The sequence below is a fragment of the Xiphophorus hellerii genome, chromosome 5 (assembly GCF_003331165.1).
Source record: "Xiphophorus hellerii strain 12219 chromosome 5, Xiphophorus_hellerii-4.1, whole genome shotgun sequence".
NCBI lineage: Eukaryota > Metazoa > Chordata > Actinopteri > Cyprinodontiformes > Poeciliidae > Xiphophorus > Xiphophorus hellerii.
This window is the reverse complement of record NC_045676.1, coordinates 34,171,999-34,189,374: the sequence shown is the minus strand read 5'-3', so window position 1 is coordinate 34,189,374 and position 17,376 is coordinate 34,171,999. Positions and strand designations below refer to the sequence as shown.

General features: G+C 40.7%; 1 protein-coding gene across 4 annotated transcripts in view; it reads left to right on the top strand.

Moving 5' to 3' along the window:
• tmem131l (transmembrane 131 like) overlaps nt 1-17,376 on the top strand; it is a 95,074-nt gene that overhangs the window by 76,028 nt on the left and 1,670 nt on the right. The window contains exons 27-33 of one of the 4 annotated variants that reach the window (XM_032563570.1): nt 13,582-13,739; nt 13,806-14,015; nt 14,145-14,217; nt 15,398-15,495; nt 15,609-15,735; nt 16,517-16,569; nt 16,700-16,833. In XM_032563570.1, the coding sequence (XP_032419461.1) occupies nt 13,582-13,739; nt 13,806-14,015; nt 14,145-14,217; nt 15,398-15,495; nt 15,609-15,735; nt 16,517-16,569; nt 16,700-16,833 (853 nt within the window). Of the gene's footprint in view, nt 1-13,581; nt 13,740-13,805; nt 14,016-14,140; nt 14,222-15,397; nt 15,496-15,605; nt 15,736-16,516; nt 16,570-16,699; nt 16,834-17,376 lie in introns of those variants that run through there. The other 3 variants (XM_032563569.1, XM_032563571.1, XM_032563572.1) reach the window with 3 other exon arrangements.

Genomic DNA, 17,376 nt, shown 5'->3' with positions numbered 1-17,376 from the left:
GAATTGAACCAGCGACGGCCGTGTCGAGGACTCAAGGCCTCCAAACGTGGGTCGTGCTATCCCCTATGCCACCACAGCACGCCCAAATAATGACACTTTTAATGCAAAATTGACTCTTTTAATTGAATTTAATGTAAATTTTAATGCAGCTTTGCATAAAAATGTAATTATTTACCAAATAATGCTAAGTTGATACTTTTACTGTAATACTTTTGCTCTGTAAATGCAACTTTTAATGCAAATTTTCATTAAAAGTGCCATTATTTACCAAAAGACACTTCATGACAACAGTCATAACATTCATAAAGACTCCTTCATGTTCATGACAGATGCTATGTCAGATTTATGACAGTGTCATGTCAGTCTTATGCACACCCCTTCAAATAAAGTGTTACCGAGTTTTTTCTCTGTATTTACTTTAGTTTCTTAATTTATTCTTGCATTTTGTTCTTCGTGCATTTCCATTTAGTTTGCTTTGATTAGTATTATCCTTTCTTACTGTTACAGCGGAAAAAATTCCGGTAAACTAAGTGAGATTTAAAAGCGTTGGTAGCACCGCTGCATACAAGACCACTTACAGCACCACTTACGGTGTTAACTCTATAAAATGAATGCCCTCTATTATGGGCGCCCAAATAGTCATCCCAAAAAATGACTTTTTTGTCATTATAATGACTTCCACTCATGGAAGGATTTTTAAAAAATTAAACTGGTTCATTTTTCTGAGGGATAGACAATGAGGGTATTGTGATTTTGGTAATTACATGTTTATAAGAGCGATATTCCGTTGTCCTTTCATGGAAGCATGCATCATTCAGACGGACATTAAAACATTTTTCAATATAAGTTGCTACTTTGACATGTTCACAACACTGCCAAAATATATAAAAACCCTCAATAGGACATAAAATATTTGAAATCCAGACACCTAACCACTGACAACTGAATCAAAGCAAGGCCACTAACCGGTGTAACGCTGAACTGATGCAGTGAAGCTAAGAGTAGCAGGACCGCAGAGCTTCGCCAAGACGCTAAAAGAAACACTGAAGAGAAGAGCAACCAGCAATATAGTTGCAGCCATACATGTTTTAATGTTACACATCTCAGTTTTTAGCAAGTAGCTCAAAGTCTAAACTGGTATTGTTGTGGCTCCATAAGGCCAGATTTACAGGCAGCTTATGTCATAGCGTGGCGACAAGGCCTGTCCAAATTCAAAGATTCCTCCAAATGCGGCCTTCAATTGTGTCCTTCTTTTCCCCAGATTTGAAAGATGGGTTCGGTGTAGCCTTCAAGGCCCACCATATCCCATAATTCATTGCGGGTCCAAACCCGGGCGTTCAGGCAAAGTGGCAATGGACCTTACCAAGCTCTGCCCACAACCAACCCACGTGACCGCAAGTCTCACAAACAAAGCCTCGCGGCGCGTTGTTTCTATGTAAACATGACTAGATTAGTGCATCATTTCTACCAGATTTTCACAATATATCAGCTACTAAATGGACAGAGGAACTAACAAGTTCAGGTCATCATATGGGAGGAGGTTACTGGTTTCTCAGTCACAAGCTGGTTGCAAACCTGAGGCCAGCAGGTGTCAGTCAGTTATGGTAGATCTGACATTTGGTTTGATGACCTCAATATGAGAAGCTACAGACTGATAGGAGGAACCAAAGAGCTCTGTAAAGGTAAAGGCAAATCTTCTGAAGTTGGGATATAATTAATTTAATTTCACATAATTACCACGGTAGAAGCCATTTGTTTAAAATTTTATGAAATATATTTGTTCTATTTGATGTTTGTTGTGAAGGTTGTACAGCAGTGGTCCCCAACCTTTTTATTACCGCGGACCGGTCAAGATTTGGCAATTTTGCTGCGGCCAGGGACCGTCAGATAATGCTTCTGCATGTTGGCGTTCCAGCTAAAACCTTTTTTTTTTTTTTTTTTTTTTTCCCCCCCGATTTTCCCTTTACGACAATCTTACAACGTCCTGCAGTGAGTGGTGTGTTGAATATGCCCGAACTAAAATCAGGCATATTCAACATTGTCTTGGCCCGATTTAGCAGCCTGACTGGGAGCGAGAACGCAGCCTGTTGAATGTGACAGGTAGCCAATCAGAAAGCGCTATGACGTAAGAATGGCGGGAATCCCAAACAGTTCACATGGAAACTGAGAGTCCGGTCGACATCGGAGGTGATATGTGGAAATGTTTATTACAATATGTAAAGGTCATTTTATATATGTTTATTATTTGTGGCTATGTTTATTCAGTTAAAAATGTTAAAACATAACTCACCTTCAAATCATAGTGCAGCAAATAGAGCGGCTGCTCCTGCCATCTTTTATCAAACGCCTTTTCTATTTGTCACGTCTTTTATCGTTTAAAATGAGTCCACAAACTATCACTGCTGCTTTTACATCGTAATCTGTGTTTGATTATTCTAAATTCACGTATGGTATTGTTGGGGGTTTTACTGGATTTTCCTCTGGAGTCGGGATGTTCGCGAGTGGAATCGGTTCGTGTGGTGTGTTGCTCCTGCCGTGTGGCTGGACACACGAACCGACTGAACCTGTTGGATTTTTATCGGCTCGTGTCGTGTGTGGTCACAAAATCGGCCGACAATCCTTAAATCGTGCCGTGTGAACCAGACCTAAAACTCACAAGCTCTACTCCTCTACTCTCGACCACTGCCCTAACGCTCTCTGACTCGGGTCGCTATGGTAACGTTTACATATCCCTTCGAAATAAGATACAGATGCGCCACAAAAACGAATATTTTACTTTCGCGAAAATTTTAACTTACGATAGCGACTAATGGGAGCCCTGAGCTTATTTCTCTGCAATGAGATGGTTCCATCTGGGAGCGATGAGAGACAATGACACCCGAAGTGTTGCTTATGCACAGGGTGCTTGGTCTCTACGTGGCGAAGCAGTTTGAAGGTTTCATTTCCTCATTAACGAGCCGGTCACCATATCATGCAGAGCGGGCTTGGAATGTGGGAATCACCTACCGGTCCGGGATAAATCCATTCTCCTGTCTCTTCTCTGGGCCTTTTCGGCTCGCAAAGAAACTTTCCAAAGACATCTGATATGTTTCTTACTCATTTTGCTGTTTGTGGGCTCAATGCTGGCGCGCAAGATGTAACCGAGAGAGTCCGGTTAAAGGATTTTCAAAATAAAAGCTCCTCCAGACTCACGTAAAACGGAAATATTTAATTGTTTCTTACGCGGCCCGGTACCAATTGGTCCATGGACCGGTACCGGTCTGCGACCCGGGGGTCGGGGACCACTGATGTACAGTATACTCACAAACGAACGAGGTAATTAGTCCAACGTTTAGAAACTACAGCGGCTGTAGTGCGCCACAGCAAAGGGAAACAAAGGTAAAATAACCCAAACAGGTGATCAACTCAAAACCACTCGTACCTTTTTACTGTTTCTCTCTCTTTGTAGTTTAAGCACACCTGTTACCGTGGCAATCGCCTGCGCCCCGCAAGACGAGCAAAGATTACGTTAAAAACATAACATTCAGTCCGTTACGATATCAAGTTTCCAGGCTTGATATTTATTTCTCGATTATTAATCAGCGCTTCCCTCTTACAGATCAACACTCGCGGTGGTTGATCTGTAAGAGGTGAACACAGCGATGGTTGATTGACTAGCTGTACTTGGTGCTAGTGTGGCTAACATGAGTAACAGTTTAGTCCAAAGCCTTTTCTGCTAAAATAAAATCTTTAGTGTATGTCAGATACTGTACACATTGCATATTGATCTGTTTAGCTAACGTAAGACTGTGTAGCAGACAGGCTTCAAGGTGTAGAAGTTGTATCAGTTCTGCCATTATGCTGTACTTAGCTAACGGGAAGCGTGTGTTTGTGAGACGGCCACGCACGTGACCACGTAGAATTGGCATCAGCTAAAAGTGAATCAGGTAAAATGCCATGGACTAAAAAACCCAGTAAAACACAGAGCAAGCAAAGGAAAGAGTTTTCTGCCTGAAAATTCGAAATGCTCTGCAAACATCTCATCCATATCACAGGCGTTATTGTTCTTTAGGCTCATGAATGCATTATAAATTTCTTGAACTGAAACTTTCACGTCTTCATTATGAGTAATACTGCCAAATCTGCCATAAACGGGGAGCTTTTTACACAGTTAAATAGTTCATAATAATAGTAAATTAAAGCTGCAAGCAGCCTCGGGCGGCCCTTGCATCAAGCGCCGCTCCGGCCTATTGGCCACCGCGGGGGTTCCAGCCACCGCAGAAGCTCTCGCAAGGTTTCCAGAGCCGCAGCCCGCTCCCCACCGCAGAAGCTCTGCTGCAGTTCCAGCACCGCCGCCCGCTAGCCACCGCAGGAGCTGTCGTGCATTTTCCCCACCCGTCCACCAGGCGATACGTGTGAATGCGTTCGGCAGCGCTCCCCGACGACTGTCAAAAAATCTGGTGCAGATCGGTCGATGCATCGAGGAGATACAGCCAATGTATTAACTTAGGGGGCGCAGTGGAGTCAAACTACATTTCAAACCTGTTGGGCTCTTTAGAGGTGAACAAAGGTCATACATATCCAGTTTGGCGCCAATCGGATGATCTATGTGTGAATTAGAGCCAAACGTATGCATATGGCGAGGGACTGATATTCGCCATTTGGCCACGCCCACACGGTTCAGCCAGCAGCGAGCATTGACAGAGCTCATCATCCGAATCATCTTGATTAGGTCAAGAGAGCCATAAACGGAGCTTTCCAAGGAAAAAAATGGCACTTCCTGTTGTGAGGGGGCGGGGCTTAGACAACGTCACAATATGATGACGTAGGATCGTCAGGAATCCCACCAGGATCACTCATGCCAAGTCTGGTGCAGCTCTGTCAAAACATGTGGAATCTAGAGGCAAACGTATGCCAAAGGCGTTGCCGCCATTGAAAACTCTTGGCACTTTAAAGCAAGTGAAACCAACTTCCTGTCTGTCATCCAACACAGAATCACTTTGATTAGGTCAAGAGAGCCATAGATGGAACTTTCCAAGGAAAAAAATAGCACTTCCTGTTGTGAGGGGGCGGGGCTTAGATGACGTCATAATATGATGACATAGGCTCGTCAGGCATCCCACCAGGATCACTAGTGCAAAGTTTGGTGCAGAAGCTATCGACCGTTCACAGTAAAATATGAGACTTTCTGTTGTCAGGGGGCGTGGCCTAAGTGATGTCATCATTTGACCATTGGATATTATTGGACACCCTATGATGATCAATAACTGAAAGTTTGGTGTCTCTGTGAGTTTTTGTGTTAGAAATACAATTTTTTAATTTTTTCCTCTTCATTACAAAATCGAACTATTTCATCCGTAGGGCAATGCTGCCCTCTGGTGTCGAATTACTGAAAACGTTTCATTATTTCAGTAATTCGACACCAGAGGGCAGCATTGCCCTACACATGACAGGGATCCCCTTTGTAATTACATATTACACAGTCGATCACAGGGGAACTTTGAGCCCCGATACCCCCCTTCAACATGGTCAAAACTCACCATTTTGATAACATTGAATCGGCCATGCCTTATGATCAGACTGACCGAGTTTGAAGCCGATCACTCGAAATCCCTAGGAGGAGTTCGATCAAATGCAAAGGCTGAAAACGTCAAAATCAGGGTCAAAATTCGAACTTCAATCCAAAATGGCCGACTTCCTGTTGGGTTTAGAGCATGGCTCTAAGAGACTTTTTTGTACGTCCTGACAAGATACACATGTGTACCAAGTTTCGTAATTCTAAGTTAAAGCATGGCTTGGGGCTGATTTTTTAAAATATTCTAGGGGGCACTATAGAGAAATTAGGCCACGCCCACCAAATGTCGCTATGGATTCCTGTTGGCGGGTGGATAAGGTTCCATCCTAGTGAGTTTGGAGCAGGTTGGCCCGAAACTGTGGAATTCAGAGCCAAACGAATTTCGACGGCGTTCGCAATGCCGCCACGCCCACCTGCTTCATCGCAGCCGGTCGGGGTTGGAATCCACAACACACCAACATGTCTTCTGTCTCTGGACACAGTTACATGTTGATTAGGTCAAAGGGCTAAGATAGCGACCGTTCACAGTAAAACATTACACTTCCTGCTCTCAGGGGGCGTGGCCTACGTAAAAAAAAAAATTTCACCACAGGGTATTTTAGGACACCCGATGACGATCAATCACTGAAAGTTTGGTCCCTCTATGTGTTTTTGTATAGGAAATATAAGAGGTTTTTGTTTCATGGCGAGTAGGTGAACTTTGACCCCTGGTATCCCCCCTTCAACATGCTCAAAAACTCACCATTTTGATAACTTTTAATTGGCCATGCCTTATGATCAGACTGACCGAGTTTGAAGCCGATCAATCGAAATCCCTAGGAGGAGTTTGATCAAATACGAAGGCTGTAAACAGCCAAAATAGGGTCAAAAATGGACCTTCAATCCAACATGGCTGACTTCCTGCGATACTTGCACTATGACATTACTTGTAAATTCTGAGCGTCTTAGTGAGCTCTACAACTGTACCGAATTTCAAGTCTCTACGATGAAGTAAGTGAATAGCAATGGGTCTTTTGAAAATTGCTAGGTGGCGACGTTGAGCCATTTTTTTTGCGACGACCTTAAAATACGAAATTTTGAAACTCCCCGTATGCATCCGCCAAGTTTGGTGAGTTTTTGAATATGCTAAAGCCTCCAAAAAGGCGCCTCTTTGGGGTAGGGTACTACCCCTTCTTATTCTTATTTTAGGGTAGGGTAAAATACCCTACCCTAAAATAAGAATAAGAAGAAACAGTACAGATACAATAGGCCTTCGCAGCACTTTGCTGCTCGGGCCTAATAATAATGCTTTTCCCACATCAGAGTAATTTTCTCTGCTCCATTTATGCCATCAATATTAATTGGCAGACCTGTTTTATAATTATTCATATTTTTTATTTCCTTCCAGAAATCATGTGTGCAGTTGTTTTACATTTTTCTTGCAATCATATTAGACTTCATTGTATTCTCATTTTTTTTATAAAACGTAGGGCATATTTAAAATTTGCATTTGCCTGTTGTACTCAAAAAGAAGACCATGCTTCTGTCTGCCTCCCTCAACCCAAACCATAAAGGCCCACCTGGCCTCAGCATGAAGCTTCTTCACATGTTCATTCCATCCTGGTTTTGCTTTGTGCAGCTTAGTGTTATACAATGCCCTACTGGAGACACGAAGAGACTACACAATACTTTCATACAAGTTGCACAACTCTATACCATGTAATGGGTCTTTACAGTTAATATCACAACATGCTACAGCATTCTTTGGCAGCTCAATATTACTCAGCAAAATGTCAGACTGAGCTAAATATACATCCAGGTCCTTCTCAGTCAAATTTGACCAGTCTAGTTTTCCAACACAGCTGGACTTGCGAGTGGTGAGCAGATGTCCTCAGCTCCTGTGACGCTTCCTCGCAATGCGCTCGTACTACACTGGTCGAGTGTGCTTGACCAGGCAAGTCACACAGTTCTCGATTGCAGTCATCCGGCGATCCAGAGCTGTCGCTACCGCTTCCAGCTTCTCATTCACAGTGGCCTGAGTTTCCAAGGCCTTCCTTAGGCGAGACACGTCCAGGCTCACCTGCTCCACCCTACTGAGTAGGGCAGAGGCATCCATGTTGCTAAAACCAACTGGTGGAAGTACATCCGGATAGTGCAAAATAAATCTCGGAATGTTTTCAGCACACTCGTTAAGCACCCTTAGACGGTCCTTTATGTTGTTAACATCCTTTTGAGGGTCTTTGTGTTTGATGCAACGAATCGAGGTTGTGCAAAATTCAAACAATTGGCACTTTGACGCCTCAATCCACTCAGAGGAGAAATTGTTTGAGGCTAATAAAACAATTTCCTCCTGAGGCAAAGTTCTCATTTTTGTAACAATGAAGCTCAGGAACTCATCCTTCACTATCACTTTCCCATCAACACTTTTATAAATGTAGATTTCGCATTTTATTCGAGAATTTGTTCCAGTATGTGACACACTCCCATATGGCACCGCCGCCAATCTCTAACAATAAAGATAACCTTTTGTACAGGATACAAGGGGCCGAAATGGGTTTTCTCCGTAGGGTGTCTGGGCTCTCCCTTAGAGATAGGGTGAGAAGCTCAGTCATCCGAGAGGGACTCGGAGTAGAGCCGCTGCTCCTTCATGTCGAGAGGAGCCAGTTGAGGTGGCTCGGGCATCTGGTCAGGATGCCTCCTGGACGCCTCCCTGGTGAGGTGTTCTGGGCACGTCCCACCGGGAGGAGGCCCCGGGGAAGACCCAGGACACGCTGGAGGGACTATGTCTCTTGGCTGGCCTGGGGACGCCTCGGGAACTACAGGGACAAAGAAACCGAGGAGAACAACTTAAAACCATTCTGTCAGCCTAACGTCACGCAGATCCGTTGTTATGGCAACCGACAGACAACATTAAGCCGGACAGGAATCAGGCTTGATGTTTATTTTGCGATCATTAAGAAGTAATTGCCTGAACACTCGCGGTGGTTGATTAGCTAATTTAAAGACCTGCTTAACTGATAATCTCACAAAGTAGATGTTTGGGTCGCCTTATTTTTGTGCTAACTGAACCGAAACGCACCGAACTGCGCAGCATGGGTAGGCTACGTTAAGTTTGTCAAAGTTAAGCTACAGCATAACTATCCTACTCCCCACTTTTTATACTTTTAATAAAAGCTTTTTTACTGACCTGTGAAATGTGATTCCCTTGGACCTTGTTATCTTGCTCTTGTAGTGTTTTCAATTAATATCCAAACATTGCGTCCCCTTTTCAGATTCTTTGCTTTATTGTGTCATTTTCCCCGACCACCGATATTCCTGACGCAATGCAAAGCAACAGTGCATGTGGCGCACTGCCACGCACAGCAGGTCACTTAGCGGACTTGCCATTTACGTTTTACAAAGGAATTTTAAATAGACAAATCCAACTTTACTTTCTGTGTTGTAGGAAGGTCACTTTTCCAGAGAAATGAGGGGCCAGTGAACCAGTTAGATGAGAGATGCTAAGTGACAGGTTTGCCCCTTGATGCACCATCGACTGGGTCCTCCTCTGATGGCACATAAAACCATTGCTGAGGGCTTGTACTCTGGCGAATTCTTTGGACTCTATTTGCTACAAAAGTATGGAAAAGGCAGACATCGTTGTTTATGTAGCCCAAAACTACCTTTGAATCAGTCCAAACGTACTCTTTCACCTGAGCATAGTGTAGTTAATTTTTTGATATGTTACTAACTGAGACTGAGACTACTGCTGCAGTTAGCTCAAGCCTGGTTATTGTAGTCGGCTTGATAGGTGAAACACGGGCCTTGGCTATCACTAGTAAACAATGAATTATGCCTTTAATGTTTATGGCTCTTAAATAGATTAAATAAATTCTTTTACTGTGATTCTATTACACAACCTTGACACTGTTACACTGAGTGATGATGTGAAGCCTCCAACAATTCTCCACCCTAAGTCTGTGCAAACTGTATATGGCTTGTAGTCTTCTCCTAGTACAACTTGTTTTTGGTGCTAAAGTTCCGGGACAGTTGAATTCGATAAGGAGTCCCACATCACAGCTCAGGAGAGGTGAGATCTTATCAGCAATTTCTGTCAAATGGGGCCAATTTTTTGCAGTCTCACTGGTGGGTATATTGTCATAATTTACTGATATGAAGTCTTTAGTGTAGGAGGAAGGGAGGTTGATGCAAATATCTGAGTCATAACCTCTCACACACAGTCCTGATACTCGGTTACTTTTAACAGTAGAGTGGACACCAAGCATGGTAGTTAGAGTTAGCTTTACAGGTTGAACATCTGCTTGGAGCCGTTTGCTTACTCCTTTACTGACAAATGTGCTGCCACATACTGCTGTTGCTCTTTAGATGGGTTTTGAACTGTGGATACAGGAACAATCATTGATGTGCTGTTTGACTGACCAACCTTTGTAACATTGAGAGCTGTAGCTGGTGTGGTCTCATCTGGAGTGCTTGAAGCTGTGTTGATAGAGCCGAGAAGTCTTTCCTTTGCTTTATAATTCTCATCATGTAGACAAGTTGGATGCCTTCCTTTACAAATGTCACATGTGTTGCGATAGTAACAATCCTTAACATTATGTCCCACTTTCAAGCATCCATAGCACAGTTTATTATCCTTAATATATGTGCGCTTCTCCTCCAAGGTCTTATTTAAGAAGTTTGGGCATTTTGACAGCTGGTGTTATTCATCTTTGCAAAACAAGCAGGGCATCTTTAATGTGCTGTCTACTCTTTCCTTACTGTTTTGCACCATGGTTTGGGTTGTGAAAACTTGTGTGGATCTGTTTGATTTAAGGTCCATTGTGGTTCTTTTCTCATAGGATGAGGTGCACGAGTGAACAGCATATGGTGAAGTAATTGGGTTGCATTCAGTCTCTGCCTCAACTGTGTAAATTCTCGCCATTCATTAGTGTATCTGTGACCTGGGTATTCCAACAGGCTTGTAGCCAATCTGCAACTTTCTGTAGCAATGTTTGATTCTCCTCACAGTCATTTAGTATCTCTAGACCTTTTATATGTGGCATGACTTGAAGACATGCATTTCAGAAATCTGAAAACTCTCTGCATCCTGTAAGCCTATTTTAGGCCATTTAGATAATTTGTCTTTAAAAGCTCTTTGGACAACAAAGGCTTGACCATAGCATTGGTCAAAAGGATCAAAATTCCAGGAATCCTGTTTAAATGAGGTAGATTTGAAAAAAAAAAAAAAAAAACCTTTCAGGTTTATGTGAGTTTTTTTTCTGTGGCTGTGAAAAGTGCTTTGATCAGAAAATCTGTTTTGTCTTTTGAAACAAAAAGCTGCAGAGCCGCAAGAAAAAAAAAGGATACAGGCCATCGTTTCTTATCTAAAACATCTTATAAGGATGTCTAAGTATTATCATAGGTTATCAGGTATCATATACTGTATATAGTAAGTAGGATTATACCATAGCATTGGTCAAGCCTTTGCCATGCATTCTTATATGCCTCATCGTAAAATGTTCCTTCGAGACAGTTTTTTGCTGGGCCTGTGACACCTCTTCAGGAGGTGAAGCTTATCAGCAGATGATATGGCTTTGCAGTCAACAAGTGAAATGAAAGAGGCCTTTCTTTCAATAAAGCTAATTGGATCTCCACTGAAAACTGTAACCATTGGCACTGGGATTTTGTTTATGGCTATGCTATTTTGAATAGCTTGGGCTAGCTGGAAAATCTCTGTAAGAGGTGTTTGAGAATTAATTTGAGGGTTTGAATCATTTTCATTGTTACTGGTGGGGTTTGTTACATTCCTTTGTGGCATCAATGTCATGGTTAAGCCAATAGGGGGTCCTTGTGCTGCATAAGCAGCATGGTGGTCAAGAGTGAATGGCATGTTTTGCTGCTGCAATTTGCTGATTGTCCATATTCCTGTTGATTTTTCTGTCATAGATCATATATTTTGCATGAGCTGCTATCATTTCCTTTTCTGCCTCTAGACCTTTAAGTTCAGAATTTCCAACTTCTAATTCTCTTCTGTACTGCTCCTCCATTTCTCTTATTTTTTCTTTTTGTTTGATCTCCTCCTGGACAATCTTGAATTCTGCTTCATTTGCAGCTAATTCTGCAGCTGCATCAATCCTTTTGGCTGCAATACTTGAAATGTCGGACCAGACATTGAGGCAGTATTGTAGATGAAGCGGGCGAACTCTTGTGAAAGTAGCTGATGTAGACGCTGCTTTTCTCTTTCTGCATCAAAATCTTCTATAGCTGTTATACGTTCACTTAGTATTTTCATAATATCTTTTGTTGAGGGCTTCACAAGAATCCATTTTGCATCTTAGATCAGGAGATGGAGAACTATGTTCTCTTATTTCACTGTACAATTTCATCATGGCATTCAATGCATTTTCAATATTGTCTGCCATTGCACTTAACTCTTGCTCTGATAAGTCAGACTTTAAGCTTTCTCTGGATGCTCTTATGAGCCCTTCAATTGTTCATAAAGAATTGATAGTTTTTTTCTCTTTTTATTAATTCTTCCTTTTGGTAGGCTATCATTTTCTCCGTTAACACAGGAGGGCGCTCTGATCGCCTTGGTAACGATAATTAAGTTACAAGATCCATATTAAGTTTCGCCAACTGTTTCTCTCTGCATTCAACGTCCTTTAATTTTTGCCTTGACACACTTTGTATCTCTCTGTTTCATTAAGTCTTTCATGTCATTCATTTCTGTTTGATGTAAGAGAATCTTCTTAGTGGGTACACTAAGCCGTTCCGTTTGTCTCAGTAACGTTTCATTAACAGTTTTGTCCCTTCCTTGTTCCTTTTCACTTTGTTTTTTCATATTTTCCGTTGTTAACAAAACAACCGTTGCTGCAGCTCGCTGCTCCGTGCCGTTGCCTTGCTGTTACTTGATCTTAATCCCCAGGGTGAAACTATGACCACCGATGGTAAAGCTCTTACTCCAGGAGGTCTAAGCTATTACTGTATCAGACCCCCCGCGCCCCCCAAATAAGGATTTTGGCTTTACTGATGAACAGTGAGGTTTATTGAAGTAAATCCTGAGTTTCACCGTAGGAACTGTAGCACAAACGCAAACACCAAAAGATAGTAAGCTCCAAAATACCCTCTTACAACCGTAACATTTGAAAACTGAAAATAACGTTCACTACTAACAATATCAACTGATTCAAAAACTATACCGTATTTGATTACAATAAAACAAATTCACAATTCCAACTCAATACTGATCAATATTAGAAATATCCTCATTCATAAAATAAACATACCTTGTGCCTCTATCAAGGGGGCACTAATAACAAGATACATTTTTATAACACTGTTGCAACTTATCTTCCGTTCCTTCTGTTGCCGCTGCACAACATGAACAGCAGAAGCTCTCTCATCAAAATAAAAGCATCAAATCAAAATCCGGAAGTCAACCATATACTACACAAAATAAGATGAAATAAAGGCAACAAGCGCCAAAAAAGTGAATACAACAAATAAGGAGCTTAACCAGGGGTTATTTACATACTGGTTACATTTACTTGAGCTACTTTTTGGGGGGAAAAGGTACTTACACGAGTAGTTTTACTGCACTGTGCTTTTTTCTTGTACTTGAGTAGTATTATTGCTACTCTTACTTGAGTAGATTGATTTTGCATTGAAAGAACTAAACTTCAGACATTAGAAACATTAGATTCTTAGATTTCTGAGCCAACGATTGTTGAGCGTAATTACTCAACATTTTATACATGTCACTGTTTACATTCTTATTGTTTATTTTGTATTAATGAACATAGTTATTTTATTTGAAAGGGTACATGAAGGTTTACTTAGGTATTTATACTAAGGTAAAAGCTCTGCACCTCCAAAATAAGCCAATGTCCCCCCCCCCCCCGCTAAACTCCTCTGGAGACCGGGCTGATGCATGTCGGTGGGGCTTCTTTGGTTTTCACAAAGTTGCATGAAAAGTGCTGTGCAAATAATTGAGATTGATTCGAAAAAGAGGTCTTGTAAAAACCAAACCTTAAAATAACCCTGTTTTGTTTTTGTTCTTTTCACTGTAGTCCTCCTGAGCACAATGTTATAAACGTACCAGAAAGGGAGAAGGAACCTAATTTGAAAACGAGGGATCACAATATGAGCGAAAACCGTACCAGGAACCGTGGCTGCAGCGGCTTAAAGTCAGAAGTGCTGAAACCAGAAAACCCGCTCAAACAGAACAGTGGGTATTCATGTGATGCTCTGAACCGCAAAATAAGAACACCACTTACTATTCTGTTTCTGACAGGTGTGTGTCCAAGTCGGAGTCGCAGAAGGTGTGGAGCAATAGAGCGCCGTGCAGGGGGGTTGTCGGAGTCTGGCTCAGACTCTGGCAGTTCGTCGGGAAGCGTGAGGGCCAGCAGGGGGAGCTGGGGCAGCTGGAGCAGTGCAAGCAGCATGGAGGGAGACAAGGACCACGGTGCTCGAACACACGCCTGCACTACCTCATATAGAAAAAGTAAATACAAGTAAATTCATAAAAGTAAATTCATAACTTCTTCCTTAGTGTGGCTATATCTGTTAGAAGCAATAATAAAAACCTCAAAAGCCAAGGATTTGAATATAGTAATGTCATTTTTCTTGTCAGGAGATTTGATGCAGAACTACCCTACAGAAACAGACTGCTACCAGAGCATGAATAACAACTACAAGGCCTCAAGGTATTTCACCAAGTAAACACATTTTAGTAGAAACACTGCCTGCTGGAAACGGAGGTTTCAAAGAGGCAACAAGAGTGTGTAAAATTGTAGGGCTTAAATTTGTAATTGGTATTATTGGATGGCAGGGAGGCATCTCACTGGATGAAGCATGGCTCACTTCTTTCAGCAAATGTCAATTTGAGGTCAAAAATTATAAAACTATGAACATCTGCGGTAGGGAACGTTGTTGAAAGATTTAGGAACATTCTGCATTCAAGCTGAGTTGAATGCACGTCAGATACGATTGCATTAAAAAAAAGTCAGTAGCTGCGTTTCCATCACCAACATGTGCAAACATGTGCATGTGTATCAACATTCCGCTAATGTTCAAAATACATAAACTATGTTACTAAATTAAAATCACATGTGAATCAATTTCTTCATGCAATAAATCATTAAAAAGACATGCCATGGTCCTCCAAGTACTTCCTGCTATCTTCTTCGTGGTTTGCGCCAGTGACAACATCCAGTTGTTGATCATGTGATTCATGTCATGCAAAAAAGTGTTTTTGTGTAATAAACCAATTTCAATACGACTGAATAACCACCTCATTCTAGTGCCAAAGTTTAAAAAAAAAAAAAAAAAAATCCAGGAGTTTTTTTAAATATGTGTGTTCCATTAAGCAAATTTTATTTCAAAAAGTCAAATTGCACAATTATATAGTTATTGGAAACGGAACTAGTGTCTAGATGAATGATAATTCCTTAAGTCTTAAATTTGTTCCTTTTTGCATTTTTTGCACATCTTTTAGCTGCATCTATTTGTTCCATGATTTGTCTCTGTGATTGAGAAATTTGAGTTTTATTGCACCGTGACAAAGATCTCTGTTGTCTTTTTCTCTGCATAAAGAGGAGGTCAAGTTATGCCAGACTTTCTTTTTATTTTATTTTTCCCTCCCTATTTCTGTTAAGGTTATTTTCTTTCTAAGAGAAATTAATTGGAACCTGTGTTTTTATTCGTTTTTTGTTGTACAACTTTAAACATATGAAACGTGTATTTGGATTTCTAAATACAGCAAAGCTAAATAAATATCATAAACATTTAATGGAGGACAATTTGAAGCTGCCTAACAACGAATATATTAAGAAGATGCCATTTTATTACCTGCTTCCACTAAACAACTTTTTTTTCCACAAACAGCTTGTATAACAAAGAGATGTGCCAAAGCTCAGACCCTGCTCCCTCAAGCTTTGTCCCAAGTTTTGCTGATGTGGCTGCAAGAATAGACAGGAATACAGGTAAAGACAGAACCACTAAGTGGACACTTTGGCTTCTAATAACTGGGATTGAAACACATGAGACATTTTCTTTAATCGCTGATGGAAGTTTTTATGTCGTCCTTGGTCAGCAGCTGGTCATTATGTGCCTGAAGATACATGGTCAGCTCCATCCATCCCTCTAACCAATGAGTTCAGATACAACACAACCGAAGCTCTGCCCTACATACCTCAGCCAGTTGTCACCGCATCGTACAACGGGTAGGACAAGGAGAACATCAGGACTGCATAAACTACTTTTATCTTCTTTTATCCTTAAATAATGTAGTAGTACAGCACCTTGCAAAAGCATTCATACTCATTAGACTCTTTCACATTTTGCTACATCAGAGCTGTAAACACCAACATATTGTTTTGGAAGCAGGTGTGTGTTTAAGCTTTATTTTTCTTTGAAGAAGAAAAAAATAATTTTATGATCTCACTATTTTATACCTGTCTTTAGCAGTCTGTTTCAAAAAAATGTTTGTTTCAATACTCCTTTTTTTAAACTATTGATTAATTTACTACCATGTTTATTTGAAGGGCAGTTGTGTTTATAGAGAGACTTCATTCATTTTCGTTATGGTTTTTCTTGTGTGTGATTTTTATTTCCTTTTTATGTATTGTTTTTGGTTGTTGGGTTGTATTTTAGATATTTAAAATGTCTTCCAGTTCCAGTGTGGAGTGTTCAGCACAAAATTAAAGTTTATTACTTCTTGAGAGAAGGAACTTGCATTATCAATATGGAAGTACATTTTTAGTTACTTGAAAATGATTTGTAAAGAGCAATATTATCATTTACCATGATCATTTTTGGGACAATTTATTATACAGCAAAATTTGTTATTGTGACAGGCATATTAATGGATGAGTTGAACAAGTTTTTAGTTACTGATGTAAAAAGTTTGGTTGTGTTTTCTGAATAATGTGATTTGTGTATTAATACAGTGATTACAGTTTTATGTAAATATTAAAATTGCTTCAATGTTTCCTTATTTTGCAGCTTCACGTGGAGCAGTGCCAACAGTCATTGCAACAGTCCCTGCAGCTACACTGGTATCAGCTCCTAATATCTGAATTCCAGTCATTCATCTCCCCTGTTTAACTTCCTTAAGTGTTTTCAAACTACTTAAATATGTTTTTTATGGGTTTGATCTTCAGCATGTTTATTTGAATCATTTTCCAGGAAATGGACCTTTTCAGAGTGGTTTCCCCCGTCAGGGGGGGCAGAACGTCAATGGCAGTCAGAGCAGCTGGAGTAATGAGCAGCCTCAGGAATCTCCTTCCACCTGGAACTCAGCAGCATGTGTGGGCAGCAAGGTGACATCTTGTATTACCCAACTGTACATTTGTGTCTGCTGTAATAAAAATAAATATTCCCTGCAAATTAAATTGTGATGTTGCAAATCCTGTTGAGACCAAAGAATCACACACTTTCACAATTGGACAAGTTAATAACACTGTACAATAAATCAGATTTCCATTTTGACTCAAAACAATTAAAGCTGTGCAGGTCAGTTGTCCAGATATCAGATTCAGAAAGTTTTCCGAGCTCTGATCAGAAAGTTAAGATCTTAAAAAATAGATATCAAGTCAAATGTGTTACATAATCTTAGCAAACAAAGACGGCACATTTATTTGTCCACATTCTGTTTTGCATTTATGGTCTTGCATTGTTCTCTTAATGCAGTAAAAGCCAGATGTTTTCAATCTGGATGCATAATCCTGATAAGTAAGAATGATGATTTCAAAATTGACCAAAATATGTATGGTTTTGTTTTTTTCTTTCTTTCTATATTTAAGTTGTCCTGACAGTAGTAAAAACCTCTGCATTAGTTTTGAAATAAGGAGCACTCTGCTTCT